The sequence below is a fragment of the Callorhinus ursinus genome, unplaced genomic scaffold, assembly GCF_003265705.2.
Source record: "Callorhinus ursinus isolate GAN/ISIS: 27379988/994484 unplaced genomic scaffold, GSC_fseal_2.0 scaffold16, whole genome shotgun sequence".
Lineage (NCBI taxonomy): Eukaryota > Metazoa > Chordata > Mammalia > Carnivora > Otariidae > Callorhinus > Callorhinus ursinus.
The window spans coordinates 26,473,181-26,489,621 of NW_027397078.1; the positions used below are offsets into that span (position 1 = coordinate 26,473,181).

At 38.4% G+C, this 16,441-nt stretch overlaps 1 protein-coding gene across 5 annotated transcripts in view; it reads right to left on the reverse strand.

The window, feature by feature from the left end:
- CNKSR2 (connector enhancer of kinase suppressor of Ras 2) overlaps positions 1 to 16,441 on the reverse strand; it is a 278,839-nt gene that overhangs the window by 40,548 nt on the left and 221,850 nt on the right. For all 5 annotated transcript variants that reach the window (XM_025857698.2, XM_025857697.2, XM_025857700.2 and 2 more), the window contains 3 exons: positions 10,851 to 10,918; positions 4,860 to 4,960; positions 1,741 to 2,287 (listed from right to left, as the gene is read on the reverse strand). In XM_025857698.2, coding sequence (XP_025713483.1) covers positions 1,741 to 2,287; positions 4,860 to 4,960; positions 10,851 to 10,918 — 716 coding nt within the window. The remainder of the gene's footprint in view (positions 1 to 1,740; positions 2,288 to 4,859; positions 4,961 to 10,850; positions 10,919 to 16,441) is intronic.

A 16,441-nucleotide genomic window follows, 5' to 3' on the forward strand; every position in this document is an offset into this window, starting at 1 on the left:
AGGGCTGTGCAGATGTCAACACCATTTATTTTAGCATGGCAGAGATAAAGTACTTTCCCCGCTATGTTGGTACAATACTGAACAAACCTCATACAGTTAGTTACAGCAGTTGTGCAGCACCTGGATGACCATCGAAACGAAGTTTCTAACTCAGCTTTAAATTTTAGAAAGCAATGGAATAATTTTGGTAAACATCGTAACCGTAAAAATGTATTATCATGCTTGCCAGAAGTCCTACAGAGGCCTAACATGGCTCCTAGATATTTCTTCCACCAGACTCCTCCATAATCTCTGATAAATGTGAATGCTGGCAGGCCTTGGCAGGTAACAGATGGCAATTACATTCTCCTGCACCGATAGTATACCTTTTGTAATGCTCCTCATGGAGATTATGGCTAAAATACACTTCACATGGAAACTGCTTTAACATATGAATTTTATTACAAACGACTCATATTTTGATGGTAGAAGATATAATTTAATTCCCATTAAATAATGCAATGAAGATCCATACCACAAAAGGAAGTCTACTGTATTTTCTTATTAATCATCTCCAAAGTGACACTCATTTTAAATAAGCCAAGCTTAACATGGCGATGAGGCTCCTGACCTGCTGGTTCTCTGTGAGCTTTGAGTTGTTTTTCCAGTCGTGATGAAGAACTTACAGTAATATATCCCACAGTCAAAGTTTTGTATACTCACAAAATGGGCTGATGGATATAGTCTGCTTGTATCCTTTAAAAAGAGAAATCTAATGCTCTAGTGGGACCAACCCAGCAACTGTGGTTTTATCAACATTGGCTTGGGACATCTATACTAACTGGCCCATACTTCGTTTTGAATAAAAACATGCAAACAGTTTTATACTACTACTTTAACACTATTTTTTGGGTGGTAATTTTACATTCAGGACTTACAGCCAAACCTAGATTTTCTTTCTAAGTAAAAAACTTGAGTTCTAGCCTTTCCCTTAAAATAGGCTGGGTTTCTGGACTGGTGTAGCACATTAATTATAAACAGATGCTTGGTAAGGCATGTTGGATAAAGAACTTGATAATTAGTAAACATATTCTTAATGCCAACAAGTCAGAGGATTACTTAATTGACTTTGTCTCTCTTAAGAGTTGATTCGCATAAATTGAGTTTTGCAATCTGCATACATACCAAGAAAGTAAATAAATGCTTTTGGCAAACTGGTTATTTCAGCTATTTGGAGTTGATAGGAGTGCTATTTGGAATTTCTTCTTGGAAAAACTCTTCTGAATTTTTCCTTTAAATCCTTTAATGGTGGAAAGGGAAGTTGTATATGTGTGTGTGTGTGTTCACTTACATATTCAACCAAGGTTCTGCTAACACCCTGCTTCAACCATTTAGTTTCTTAGCCCAAACTCAGGGGGCAATGACTGTGGACCAAAGGGATGATGCATGCAAGGGAGAAGAAAGTGGATAACAGGAGGAAGGAAAAGAAATGACTATCATTAACCTTAAAAGGCAAATGAGTAACTGGGGAAAACCATTTGCTCTAGCTTTGGGTGTCCTGGGACATAGGCTTCGTTATCCATCTTTTGTCCCCTACGTTACTCAAGTTCTGAAAGTAAAACACCAAGAGATACCTAACTTCCTGGGCAGCAAGACCATTATTTTAAGAAAAAAGGGAAACAAGATTCTATTTTCTTCAAATAAGAAGTTTGGAAAGGTTAGGACTCTGCGTACACAGGCTAAGGTCTCCAGCATACTTACTTTTGTCTCCTATGTTTTCCCCTGCCGCCTCCCCTTCCTCCTCCTCCTCCTCCTCCTCTTCCTCCACCTCTGTGGGCTGCACGTCATCCTGCGGGTCACAGGCACTAACCGGTGCGTTCAGACAGCAGTGGTTGAACCCGCTATCTCGAGGCAGAGTAAAACTTCGAGGCTTGCCCCCATTTCCATTTAACACTTGCATCCTCTCGCTCTCGGCCAAGGGGTACGGCCCATAGTGATCCTGTAGGTGGCACTTCTGAGTTGGAAGAGTGGACTGTCGCCTGTGCTCTGGGGAGATGGCCGCGGAGTCAGAGAAGACAGAATCCTCCAGGGGCAGAGTCTGAAGATAGTGTAATCCTGAGCTTGTCAGGGGCGTCTCGATTAAATCCTGCCAGGAGCGGCGCTGACTGGCTGTCTTGCGAATGGGGGACACCGCACTGCTCCCGGTCACTTCCTGTCGAAACTCCTCATGGGAGGACTGTGACTGGGAGGTCTCAGTGGACGAGAGCCGGCTGTGTTTTGCTTCCACGTAAGGACTGGCACAACTCATCTGTGGAAAGGAGCTTCTGATCAGTCTCCACAGAAATAACGGACCACCTCTGTCAGCAAGGCACACATTAGATTTCCACCAGCTAACATTTACCAGTCAAGTTAATGACTGGTCAAGTTTACAGACATCTCAAAGTTAGGCCCCGGCTGATCTTTTAAGGGACTGAGATGGGGAGTGTTTAAATGCAGCACTACCAGACTCTCATGAAAAATCTGACATATTAACATGCAAAATTTTACAATGAAGCATAAGAAAATCCGAGTGCTTATGTAAGAAACAGTCAGCAACAACTACAAAAAAATCTGGAGTTTTAAAAATCCCTATGCATTTGAAACCGTGAACAATTGTTGCCAAATTCATATTTCCAGATTTTATGGCGTTTGGGGACGAGGGAAAGGAGAAAGGCTTCTGGATGTGAAAACAAGATGCCTATAATCAGACAGAACCCCTCCTCTTCCTCACAGCTGAATGTTTGCTCCTATGGGCCCCAAGGAAAAGCTTTCTTAGGATCTGGTCAATATGTGGCACTTTGTAGAGAGTTAAAAATATAGGCAGGATGAGATTACACCCTGATGGGGATTGGCATTTGCCTTGAGCATGGGCACCACAGGGTACATAAACACAAAAGAAAAATGGGATACTTTTATTCCCGGAATTTCAAGTTTGGGAATATATAGCATAGCACAAAGCAGAACCAAGAAAAAGGCCTGGCATCAAGTGAATGCTGTAAAGGACTTGCAGGCACCCCCGCTGGGGACAAGGCTTACTCCAGCTCCGGGGGCTAACAGATCAGCCCGGGCCCCTTTCTGGCAGGAGGAGCCAGATTTATCAAATGTGATCCTGGCAAATGGGGCGGCAGCTGTGGTGAGGACAAGCCCAGCTGAGGCGAAAGCACATACAGCCCTTCTGGCTAAAGGAGGAGAAGTTAAGTGGCATCTTCTGGGGGCAGTTTATCTTCCCACATGTTAATAACATATAAATAGTTTCCCTCTTGAAATCCCCACACTGCTGTGATTAAGGAGCTGTCCCCTGAAGCTGCAGCTTCCCTTTCTTCCTCTTTTAGAAATATTTTAAAGGAATTATTCAGGCCCTGATGTTTTAGGGAAAGAGGGAAAATATGATATAAACTATATCTTGTCACTGACTTCATGATTTCATTTCTATCGCTCATCCTTGCATTCTGTTGCACTCAGTAAACTGAAGCATTTACTAAAGAAGTATGCATATATAGAGGAACAATTTTTAGGTAATAGACACTGTCATCAAGCGTGGTTATTAAAAATGTGGCTTCCCTTTTAGTTATTGGCCAAAAGTGCCCATGTGTTTATTTCAGAAATATTTATTAAGCACTTAATAAATAAGTGCCAGTGCTGTGCTAGGCCATGGGGATGTGTAGATCCATCCAACAGGGCCCCTGTTTGCAAAAGGTCCATAGTCTAGTCCACTGAGCTGTTTGTAGTCCCAGATATGATGATTTAATGTCTGCGTCTGCATTTCTTAAATGTTCCAGAGGTGATTCTTATGCACAACCAAGGTTGAGAAGTGTCCTCAAATTATATCAACATCTTGTGTAGTGCCTTTCTTATTTAAAATCTTCTAGAGTAATATGGAGGTGCAATTAGGTTGGCTGCTCTTGTCACCTAAATTCAGCTTCCATTTCCTATGTGGACGACTCAGTCCCAGGACAGGCAGAATTGACTCTTAAGATGCCGTAAGCAGTAGTATGTAGTCGAAACCGGGACACTACTGAGATGCTCTTAATAATTCTGATGGGAAATGGGCATAAATTGGGATAGTCCCAAGAAAACCAGGACAGTTGTTTTATCCCATTAAAAGATTAAAGTACAGTGTATACACAGAATAATTTACATACATTTAAGAAGTCTGGAGTACCGTATAAACACATACATTAAACCAGACCCCATGACTGTCTAAAAAGCTGTATGTCAAAACATGTGTTCTGGGGCGCCTGGGTGGCTCAGTTGGTTGGGCGACTGCCTTCGGCTCAGGTCATGATCCTGGAGTCCCGGGATTGAGTCCCGCATCGGGCTCCCTGCTCAGCGGGGAGCCTGCTTCTCCCTCTGACCCTCTTCCCTCTCGTGCTCTCTATCTCTCATTCTCTCTCTCTCAAATAAATAAATAAAATCTTTAAAAAAAGCATGTGTTCAATACAGATATATTAATTTTTATGAGTTGTTTCTGAAGGACACAGGAATGAACTTCATTAGTGTAGAAATACATAAGGTCCATTTATATATCTTTTTCTAAGAAAACTTGTTTTTCTTGCTGATATTTCCATGAAGTCTACTCTGACACAAACAGGATTTTTTAAAAATAAACCTGGGCAGATATTTATTACGCCTGGAATCTGTGGTGACTGTTTCTCTTGATTAAACAGTCTTTGCATACTTAAAATTTTTCCCCCCTTATTGCTTTTAGACTCCCTATTTTCCTTCCTCTTAGGAATACTGAGGTCTGACATGCAATTCACTACATAGTTGTTTTTAACGAACGAAGGGATATCATCGAAGAATCTGATGCCAAATTACATACATGCTTGTTGGCAACTTACAGAGGGAGGCCGTGGGTATGTATCGTAGGGCGGTGGAGGGCTGTCCTGTTTGGGTGTTGATGGAGTGTCTGCTTCTTCCTTGTCACTCTCACTCCAGTAATCTGTAAATTCACACACATCGAGACAATAACATTCTATTAAATGTTTCTAGCCATATTTTCAGGAACATACACTACCAGCTAACACAAGGAAATTTAAATTCCACTCCTACACCCTGCTCCCCAGCACCTCCTACTCCTACTTATTTTTGGCTGAGTTTTGAGGAAGAAGAAAGAGTACAATCACCTAATTCCAACCTTTAAAGCAAGCGATTATACATAGCTACAATTTTAAGGAGTTAAGAAAAAGACACTGCATAAGCCAAATCGGGTTTAGGGTGCTTTAGATTCTAGGCCAAATTATCCCGAACCTTCAATTAATGAATGATATCACATGATGCCTCTGAAAGGTGTATCATTTTACCCTAAAGATGAACACTCGAAGAAAAACACTATACACACACACACACACACACACACACACACACACACACACACAAACACTGCTGTAGATCTCTACAGATATGAACAGCTCTAAAAATAACGTTCCCAATTCTTTTTTCTGGCTTCAATTCACTGGTTATCTAACAATCGCTGTTTCCAGAGTCATGCTGACATGAATCTCTATAACACCATACTCCCACCTCTACTTGGAAACACATGGCAAATCCTGATTCTTGCCAAATGCAAAAGGGCAAATTTGCTGATGTGGGCCGCAAGTTCCAAACTTCCAGAACTACTTAAAAGGGTAGAAAATGTAAGCCGCTAGATTTGGCAGACCTCAGGCAAGAGGGAAGGGAAAAAACTGAGAGATAAATCAGTTAAGTGAAATACAGCACAAAGGCCAATAATCAGAACCTGTCCCACTAATATCTTAACCACTCTTAACTCTGGGTTAATTCTTTACAAGATTTACAAAGAAAAACCTACAAGTATTACCCATATGAATCTCAGATGGTAAAGGAAGAGAAGAAGTATTGAGACATATGTTCCTTATTCTTATGAAAATCCAAATCACAAAAGAACCATCATAAGGCCTAAATGATATTGAGATTTAGTTGAAAAATCATGGCACATACTTTTACAGGAACCCCTCTCCACCCAGGAATTCCTATACTGTAATATTTATATAAATTTTCCTTGTGATACTTATTAATAAATATAGCTAATATTAAGTACTTACTATATATGCTGAATAGAAATTAGTAGAGCTGGGATTTGAACTAAGAAATCACCTTACCCTAAACCTTGAAGGGACTCCTTTGTATGACATAGTGGGAGAATTTAATTTGACATATATTCACGATGCTTAAAAAATTTTTTAAAATATTTTTATCTATTTGTCAGAGAGAGAGAGAGAGAGAGCGCACAAGCAGGGGAAGTGGCAGGCAGAGGGAGAGGGAGAAGCAGGCTCCCTGCTGAGGCTCAATCCCAGAACACTGGGATCATGACCTGAGCTGAAGGCAAACACTTAACTGATTGAGCCACCCAGGCGTCCCTATACATGACGCTTTAAGCCCCCCTCCTCCCACTGCTCTATTACTCGGGCTATCATGAACAGCAATTCTTTAGCAATGGAGATTATTATATTCAGGTCTCAAAATGCAAAAACTTTGAAAATGCTATTCCTACTTCAATTACTCCCTTTGACTAAAAGATAAGCAGAAACTAGTTAATCTAAATTTGTGTCGGGTATTTACAATGGACCATGCTGGTGACAGCCAGTATACTAAGTTTCCCCTCAAATATAAATTGATGTAGTTGCCCAGAGATGTACCCAACAAACAATGGTGGGAAAAGCATGAACTATATAGCTGGGCAGATGTAGGTTCAATTCTTGGCTGTACCATTTACCATCTCTGTGCTCTTGTGATGGTTACTAAACCTGAATCTCTTTCAACATCTGTAAAAGGGGGCTAATGATAACCACCTTTCAGAGTTGTGTGTATGTGTGTATGTGTGTGTGTGGGTACTAAATAAGGTAATATATAGTCAAGTGTTTCGCACCTTGACAGCACTCAATAAATATTAGGACCCCTGATCTTCTTGGGTGGATTTGTAGGTAGCATGCTAGGACAGTCTGACCCAGATCACATAGGAGATAGATGCCTTGTGTTTATCTTCTTGGACATTTTTTTTTCTTGTAGCAAGTTTCAGCAATGAAAAGTGAATTCTGAAGTTCTGGGATCTGGGTTAGGTAGTTCTGTGGGAGCTTGAAATACTACAGGAAAGTCACTGCTGGAGGTGAAGGGATCAGCAACCGCCATCCCATCCCTAAGCGGTGGTTTACTAAGATCACTTTGTTTTTACCCTTTCCACTATTTCATGAAACTGTGGCACCTGTGTTGAGTTTCTCCTTGACCTCTGCACTGATACCTTGGGGGGTCTCAAAGAATTAGTACCTCCAGTGGTCCTTAGCATGTTGAGAAGGAGAGGACTGCCATTTTATACAATTCTCTATAGCTATCACTACAAGTGATAGATGTGGGAGATTCTCTCTCTCTCCTTTTCCCCCTCAGCTGAATTAGGAAGAATTCTAGTCCACTATTTGATGTAATTCTGGGTTTACTAAAAAGTACCATCAATCTATAGCTTTCTTGGGTTGCTAAAGAAAAGACTGAAATCCCACCTTGTAAATTAGCTTCATTTCTCACAGTAAGTTGTGTGTCTTTGAGAGAGCAATGCCAGAGAGGAACCTACACAGAAAATTCAATTATGGTTTATTTGGGGTTTATGTGGAAAATTACAGGCACACCGTTTGCTCAGAGGCTGAAACCAGTTTGATCTGCATTCTAAGAGCAAATTATTTTTTTTAGCTTTCTATTTAGCACAAAATAAATGGGAACTCTTAATGTCTCTTGTAGTGGTATTCAATTTTATAAGTAACTAATCATGAATAAACAGTGCTGTCAATAGAACAGGAACATTTTCACTTTACTTCTCATGTCGATATAAAAGGAAAATTTGAAAAAAAGAATGACTCTTTCATCTAAAACTACGAAAAATATAATATATTTCGTTCATTTTTATGTGATTAAAGCTTTAGAAAGACCTTATGCATGACAGAAAATAATGTGTCATGAACGTCTGACTTGAAGGTGGAAAAATATAGAAAAATGATTAGCAGACAATTAGCCAAATTGTGATCTTGGCATAATTTAGTGTAACCCTGTTTTCTCTAAGTACAACAATAAATAATGAAAGAGAAGCCCATATCCTTTACACTTCCATAGCTACAGACAGCAATTCACTAAGCTTTTATTTAAATCAATATAAGAGTCATTTCTAAGCTGCACTGGCTACTTAAATAAAAAGTGCTTGGCAGTTGTTACTCCTTTACATGTTTGTGAATGTTTCCCAAACCTCAAAGAGCTATATTTTGTATGAAGTTTAACTTCAGTACTGAGAACGGTTCTCGGGAGATGTCAAAGAACTGTAGAGAAGTGTGGAGTAGATACATGCATCCAGTTGCTTTCTCTACAGAATATACCATAAGACCTAATTGTGCAGAAGGTAGGAAGTGTCGTATGCTTCTGACCTAGGTCAGAGTGCCTGAGGAATATATACTCTATGTGGAAATCCAAATTACTTCAGAGATTCTGCTTGTGATGTGCTAGCAAGAGAGAGGTGAATTATTAACTATTAGCTTCTGCCAATGAATGCCTACCACTCCAGAAGGCACTAAAATATATACTCACATGACCAGGGCAGCATGAATCCATGGACTGAATACTTATTGGAACCTGCATGTGCAATATAACTTACCAGTTCCTTAATCCACAATGAAATTCGACTATATAACACCAGGTACAAAGAAAATTCACTAAAATCAAGACCATGCTAAACTTCAAAGTGATAAAATACAAGAGTTGAGCCTGAAAATCCAAGATTCCTTATTTATGTAAATTACGTTTTTTTCAAAGATTCATTTTTTTTTCTATCCGTACATTGCTCATTTTTAATTCTTGCATCTTAAAAGAATCAGAAACAAATCTGTATGCACCTATAAAGAACTCTTTTATGACTTTAAAAAAATGCGAAGAGGAAGGCTAGTATTTTTTTTAGTACTCTGAACACAATTTTAGGCCTATAAGTTAAGTTGAAGTATGAAAGGTTTATTCCTTAAAAAAACTTTTAACAATGAAAAAATGTGGCTTGATAACTGGCCTGACATTTCCTAGTCCTGGCTGGGATTTGCCTGTGCACACTGATTTGATGGAGATTGCTTCCACGTTATTTGTGGAAGTATCCATGCTGCTTCCACTCTCAGGAATGCTTTATTTCGTTACTTCTTTAACTCTACTTCCTTCTCATCCTGTGAGAACGAGTTCAAATAATGGAGTCGACATAAAGCCTTTTCCCATTCCCCTCCTGGAAGCAATCTCTCCAGCCGAATTTCCACAGAACTTGATTTGTACTTTCTTACATTTCATTTTCTGTATTATATTAAGAGTACCCTTTCTACTAGAATTCAGTGTAATTTCAGGCAGAATGGGTGCCTATTTCACCTTAATTTAATCAGAGTGCTAGTTGAAGGCATTACACAGAAAAGTTTCATATTGAATAAAATATCTTCTCTTCCCCTCTTTTGCTGACTTTGCATCAGGCTCATAATCACTTCTTCTAGCAAGTTATTTCCTCATTAATTCTGCCTCCTTCCCAGGTTTTTTTTTTTTAATTTTGCATCCACTTAGCAAATTTTTTGTCAGTTGTGCATTGTGCAATCATCAGGACTCATTTACTTTATGTTGCTTGTTTATTTTTCTTTTTTTGTTTTTGTTTTTCTCAAGCAATTTCAAGGGTGTATCTTTGAGATCCTCAACAAGATGATATATTCCTATTGGCAGGAACCATGTTTTGCCTTTTCTTTGAAATCTTCCTGCCCTAACTCCTAACCCTTCAGTGCTCTACCCGTTCTCATTCCCTCACCCAATGGCTCTAAACCAGGGGTCGGTAAACTAAGGCCTGCAGGCCAAATGAGGCTCTCTGCCTGTTTTTACATGGCCTGTGGATCAAGAATGGTGTTTAGATTTTTAAATGGTTAAGAAATCAAAGGAAGAATATTTTTTGAAATGTAAAAAATGATACGAAATTTAATCTCAGTATCCATAAATAAAGCTTTATTAGAGCCCAGCCACATCCCTCATGTGTGTACAGCTGCTTTCATACTGTAATGGCCGACTTTGACCAGTTTAGACAGAAATCTTACGGGCTTACAAAGCCTAAAACATTAACTACTTGGCTCTTCACAGGAAGTTTGCCAACCCCCTGCCCTAAACATTTGCTGACAGTTTTGGCTGAGGTTTTACTCTGAGAGGAAACAGAAGGTTTTTAGAATTTCTCTGATTTGAGTCTCTTTTGAGACTTCCAAAACCTGCTGATGCTTCCAAGGGATGTACAATAAACACTTTTTGGAAATGTAAAGCAACTTTGGGATGGTGACTGCAACTTTCAGTAAAATTTTAATTTTGCATCATGACATTGTCTTTTGTAAATCTGAGGTCAATACCGAGGCAAGTTCCGTAAGATTACAGAGTAACAGATGAACAGAACTGAAGAACATAACCAACTGAGATAATTTATGGAAGAAGGGGTCATCCATCTGAGCTCTTCGCATACAATGCACCAACAAGGACCTGAACTTTGGCCAATATTTTGGATCAATTACAGACTTTTTAAGATTTTTTTCCTCCTTTGAAAAAAAGACTGAGAGAGACAGCAATGAACTCCACACTAGGTGCTCCAAAATTTTCAGAGTTTATTCCCCATCTGTTTAGTTTACTAGACCTTACCTATAAGACGCTATGATTTGGATTCAAAGTGCCCAGAAGAGAAATAACCACAGCCTGGTGATTGCATGTTCATTCAAATGATAGTAGTGAATCACTATATAGGATAACAACGAAACAAAACAAAACCCCGTGACTCTAAAAAAAAAAAAATATTCCTTTACCTTGTTCTTGCTTAATCCTCTCTCTTTCTGCATATCCTGCAGTTAGCATATTGATTCTGTTAAGCCACCTGAAAAAAACAAATATTAAAATCAGTAATACTGCAACTTAATTTTTTATATTTTACTTCTTAAATATATTTATTTTAAGAATAAAGACGATGTGGTATATATACAATGGAATATTATTCAGCCATAAAAAAGAATGAAATCTTGCCATTTGCAATGACATGGATGGAGCTAGAGAGTATTATGCTAAGTGAAATAAGTCAGTCAGATAAAGACAAATATCATATGATTTCACTCTTATGTGGAATTTAAGAAACAAAATGAATGAAGGGAAAAAGAGAGAGACAAACCAAGGAATAGACTCCTAACTCTAGAAAACAATCTGATGGTTACCAGAGTGGAGGTACGTGGTGGGGGGGCTGGTGAAGGGGATTAGGAGTGCATTTGTCATGATGACCACCGAGTAAATGTAAAGAATTGCTGAATCAGTACATTGTATACCTGAAACTAATAAGACGGTATATTAACTATACAGGAATTAAAATAAAAAACATTATTATTATTATTATTTTTAGAGAGGGAAGGGGGAGGGGCAGAGGGAGAGGGAGAGAGAGAATCTTAAGCAGACTTCAAGCCCAGCATGGAGTCAATGCGGGGCTTGATCTCACAACCCTGAGGATCATGACCTGAGTCGAAACCAAGAGTTGGATGACTAACTGACTGAGCCATCCAGGAGCCCCCAAATTACAAAACTTAATAAAAGTATTTATTTTAAGATATTTAAGAATATAAGAAATAATTCTACATAAAAGATGTGTTCTTTGCTACTCTCGACACATGGAGTCTTCAATGAGCTATAATTTGCTGTAGTACAAATTGTTCCCACACTAAAGATGCTATTTTGATAGAAAAGTCTTAGGCAAACCTGTTCATATCTGTAATACAGAGGGTTTTAAGATGATCAGAGCCCTATCAATTCTGTTGCTCCAAATTTAGAAGCACTCCAAATATCGCTGCTGATTGTGTCTTCAGAGCAAATGCTCTTTTACAGTTACTTAATATCATACAATATATACTGATGAGGGAGAAAGTTATGGACCTTGCCTGTCAAAATAAATTTTAGTATGAAATATTAGTTTTGATGAAGGTCATTTAAGTTTAGTGATCCGGGGGAAACATGTCAGGAGTACTTTGGAAATTTGTCTCTAAATACAAGGGTATTAGGTTTTCTAAAGACAAAATGAACAAACATAATTTTAACCTCTGTTCAGATCCTGAAAATTTATTTCCACAACCAATAGTAACCTAAAAATAAATCTTTCCTCTCTCAGTAGTGCTGCTATTGCCAGTGTAGGGGCCTGCATTGTTTCAATTTCCATCTTTTGTCCCACCAGGTCTCTCCCTGTGTTCATTATTTCAGCTGTTTACACTGCATCAGATTATCAAATCATAAAATCTTTAAATTAACCTGACACTTTCCCATTGGTCCATTCTGAGCTATGATCCATATACTTTCCCAAGTCAGAAATTAAGGAAGAACCCCCCTTCCAAACTACCATAAGTTTGGAAACGATAGTATAGTTAACATCATTAAACTGTGGAATAATCTGAGCAAGATATATTTTTAAGAAAAAATTGTGTTTGAGAAATTTTTCTCCCAAGAATTTATCTCCTGTGTCAGATGGAAGATGATGTGATTTGAAGTGAGTCATATATTTCAGCATTTATGTCCAGTGGTATCCACTGTGCAGCAGATTCTTAGAATATCTTGAAAAGGGAGGAAATCTTTGTCTCTCACTGACAAAATCACATCCTGGAAATTTATGCTTTAATTTTAAGAATAAGTCACCTAAAGGCTCAACTTTATTTTGATAATACAATGTAATTATCACCTCAAGTATTTTTGGGAAGTGAAGAAGGGACTGGAACAGAAAGGGGGAAAAAAATAAAGATTGATCAAATAAATTCAGTAGCATAGAGTATACTCACACACTCCAGAAAATTACAAATGATAAGAAGTCAACGTCATGATAACCCTTAAAAATGACTCTAATCACTAGTAAAAAGTCGAAATTGAAATTCAGTCTATAGGTCATTTGTAGCGAGAAAGGGGTTGAATTTGTACTACAACTTTTAGCACTCTTGAGAAAGACTTATCTGGTGCTTTTTGGGTGAAAATGATGATAATAGCACTAGAGGAACATGTATTATTAGATTTTAATCTAGTACCTCATTTTAAAAAACATCACTGAAATTGCATTTTGTCAGGAGTTTAAAGAACAATGAGGTCTTTATGAGATGAATCAGAAAACTAAAAAGAGGCTTCCTTGATTTTTCAGTTCAACAAATTTACTAAGTGCCTGGTATATGCTGAACAATGAGCTATGTTTTGGGGGCACAAAAATGAATAAGACATAATTCCTGCCTTCAGTGCGTTCCAGAATTGCTAAATGTCACAAGACAATCGAAAATTCGACTACTGTTAGGAAGAAAAATTCTGTTCATGATAAAAACTCTTTAGAAAGCATGTGGCTTACTCAGGCCAGTGTGTACACACACAAAAGGCTGAACACTACACTGCTGTTGGTGCTGTCTTGGATAAACCTGTCCTTAAGGCCTCAGCTTGAAGAGGCTGACCTATATACTTGTTGCAGTATAATTTGGTATTTATGGGCCATTATAAACAGCAGATATATATGCAGTAACGGAGTCAAGAAATATTTAATGAGAACCTATGTCCGCAAAGTCCTGTTCCAAGCACCAAGGACATAGAGAGAAACAAAACCAAACGTCTGCCTTCACAGAGCCTACATCTTAGTGAAGGCAACAGACAATAAATAGGGATACAAATAAACATATGTCATGTTAGTATCAAGTGCCATTTACAAAAATAGCTAGGTGAAAAATTAGAAAGTCAAAGGTGCTAGGAATGGGGGTGGCTATTTTAAGAAAAACCTGTTAGGGATACAAGCACTGAATTTAATGATGGGGAAGTGCTTTAATATTAGGTCTACATTCAGCACCTTACTGTAACACTAATTTTTTTTTTAAAGATTTTATTTATTTGACAGAGAGAGACAGCGAGAGAGGGAACATAAACAGGGGGAATGGGAGAGGGAGAAGCAGGCTTCCCGCTGAGCAGGGAGCCCGATGCAGGACTCGATCCCAGGACCCTGGGATCATGACCCGAGCCAAAGGCAGACGCTTAACGACTGAGCCACCCAGGCGCCCCAACACTAATGTTTTAAAACAAGATAATATAGGTAAGGGGATATTGAGCCTAAAGGAAACATTCCCATGAAGTTGTCAATAACTAACAGAGAATAATATATTGAGAAGAAAAAAATGAGTAAGAACTATGGGAGAAATGTACAAAAAGTAATTACCAAAGAGAAATGGGTGAATCCTCACAACTGTAAGGACATACGTGCTGACATGATAAGGAATATATAGGCCAAATGAATTCAGTAAATAAGTTTCAGAATACTTGAGAAACACGATATTTTGTTTTCTTCCCACAGATTTCACAAAGACTGGCAATTTTTTTTTCATGTTTCAGTGCTCATTTCTGAGGAGGAAACAGATGGATGGGGGCCTCAAAAAGTGTTTTTGCAAATTACCTCACAATCAAACTTACAGCTGCTCAGAAAATAGAAGGTGAGATTTTAATATTCCACATGTTTATATATGTATAAATACATACATTTGGATATATGTATATGTATGTATAGATGGGTATATGTAAATTTTATAGTTCATAAAAAGGCATTTTCTATGCCTAAAAAGACCCTGATTAACATGTTTTGTGAATAATTAAGTTATGCTAATTCTTTGATAGAGGTGATTGTGTTCTAGTGTATCCATCTTGTAAGATGGGATAATGCTCATTTTTACCACTAATTCTGTTTGGTCATGATGTAAACATTTCATATTCATCCCAAGGGCACTAAGCTCAACATGCGATAAAAAAGATAGTGAGTAACTAGAATAGTAGAATTATAAAATTATTAAAACACAAAATAGAGCATTACAACCTGCCCCCTCACCCCATGAGCATGTGAATGAACATTTTCATTTTGAGAACAAATTAAGGAGAAAAGGCTCTCCAAGTTCTAATTGCCTAGTGTGAAATTTCAAAAATGGTAACATAAATCAAAAGAAGATTATGGCAAGTACAAGAAAGACTTAGTTCGCTTATTAATAATAACATATATTTTTAAAAGATTTTATTTATTTATTTGACAGAGAGAGGGAACACAAGCTGGGGAGAGGGAGAGGGAGAAGCAGGCTCCCCGCTGAGCAGGGAGCCCGATCCCAGGACCCTGGCACCATGACCCGAGCCGAAGGCAGACACTTAGCCCACTGAGCCACCCAGGCGTCCCAATAATAACATATTTTATCAAGTGTTTTGAACACTTGTTTGCCATTTCCTTGTATTCATTTCCTTGCTTTGGACAAACCGTGCCTTTACTCCCACGTGTCAAAAAACAACGATTATTTATAAAAGCATATCAAGTGCTCATTTAGTGTGCTTAAGCGAATTTATAAAGTTGCACCATTTTGTGCCTAAAAATATCTGGATACTGGGGCGCCTGGGTGGCTCAGTCAGTTAAACGTCCGAGTGTTGGTTTCAGCTCAGGTCATGATGTCAGGGTGGTGAGACTGAGCCCCGCATGGGGCTCCGCACTCAGTGCAGAGTCGGCCTCAGACTTTCCGTCTCCCTCTGCCCACCCTGCTCTGTCTCTCAAATAAATAAAGAAATCTTAAAAAAAAAATATCTGGATACTAAATTTTTAGGAGATACACAAAGAAAGGTAAATGGGCTAAGAGTCCAAAGTATATAAAAGGAATGTATATTGCCAGCAAACACTTAAATAACACTTACAATTGAACAGGGACTATTCTAAGCCCTTTATGTGTGCTCATTTGCTCCTCACAATAGTCCCCTGAGTGGAGACGGTTATTATGTCCATCTTTTTCAAGGGGCCAATACCTGGCATAAATTGGTCCAGTTCTATAGCCAAGGTCACACAGCTAGTAAGCACGACAGCTGGGATTTGGACAGTCTGGTTCTAAAGTCTATGCTCTTAATCACTATGCTATGCTGCCTCTCCCTAACTGTTGGCAAGTTATATAGGTCATATGGAAGACCTGTGGAAGACCTGTGAAAAGGAAAAATCTGAATCTTAAATCTAGTTTCTCTGACTCTAGAAATGAGAGAGGGGAAAGGAAGGAAAAGGAAGAAAGCATCAAATTCATAAAAGCTAAAGTGGAAACCTGGAGCAGAATGTTGTAGATGATGGGAATATATACATATATATATATATATATATACACACACACATATATATATATAATATGTATATGTAAAAAAATATATATATTTCTCACTCCCTCCCAGCAGCCCCAAATAACCATGTAGCCATCTAGTCACTTGGCAGTATAATCTTTTCCACTGATAGAAGAAAGACGACAAAAAGAAACACTAACTTTGCTTAGGACTGAATAATTGAGATGGATGTTGTGCCATAAACACTCAGCACTTGGAAAAGTTAGTTTTTTTGGGGGGTGATTATCTTTTCCCC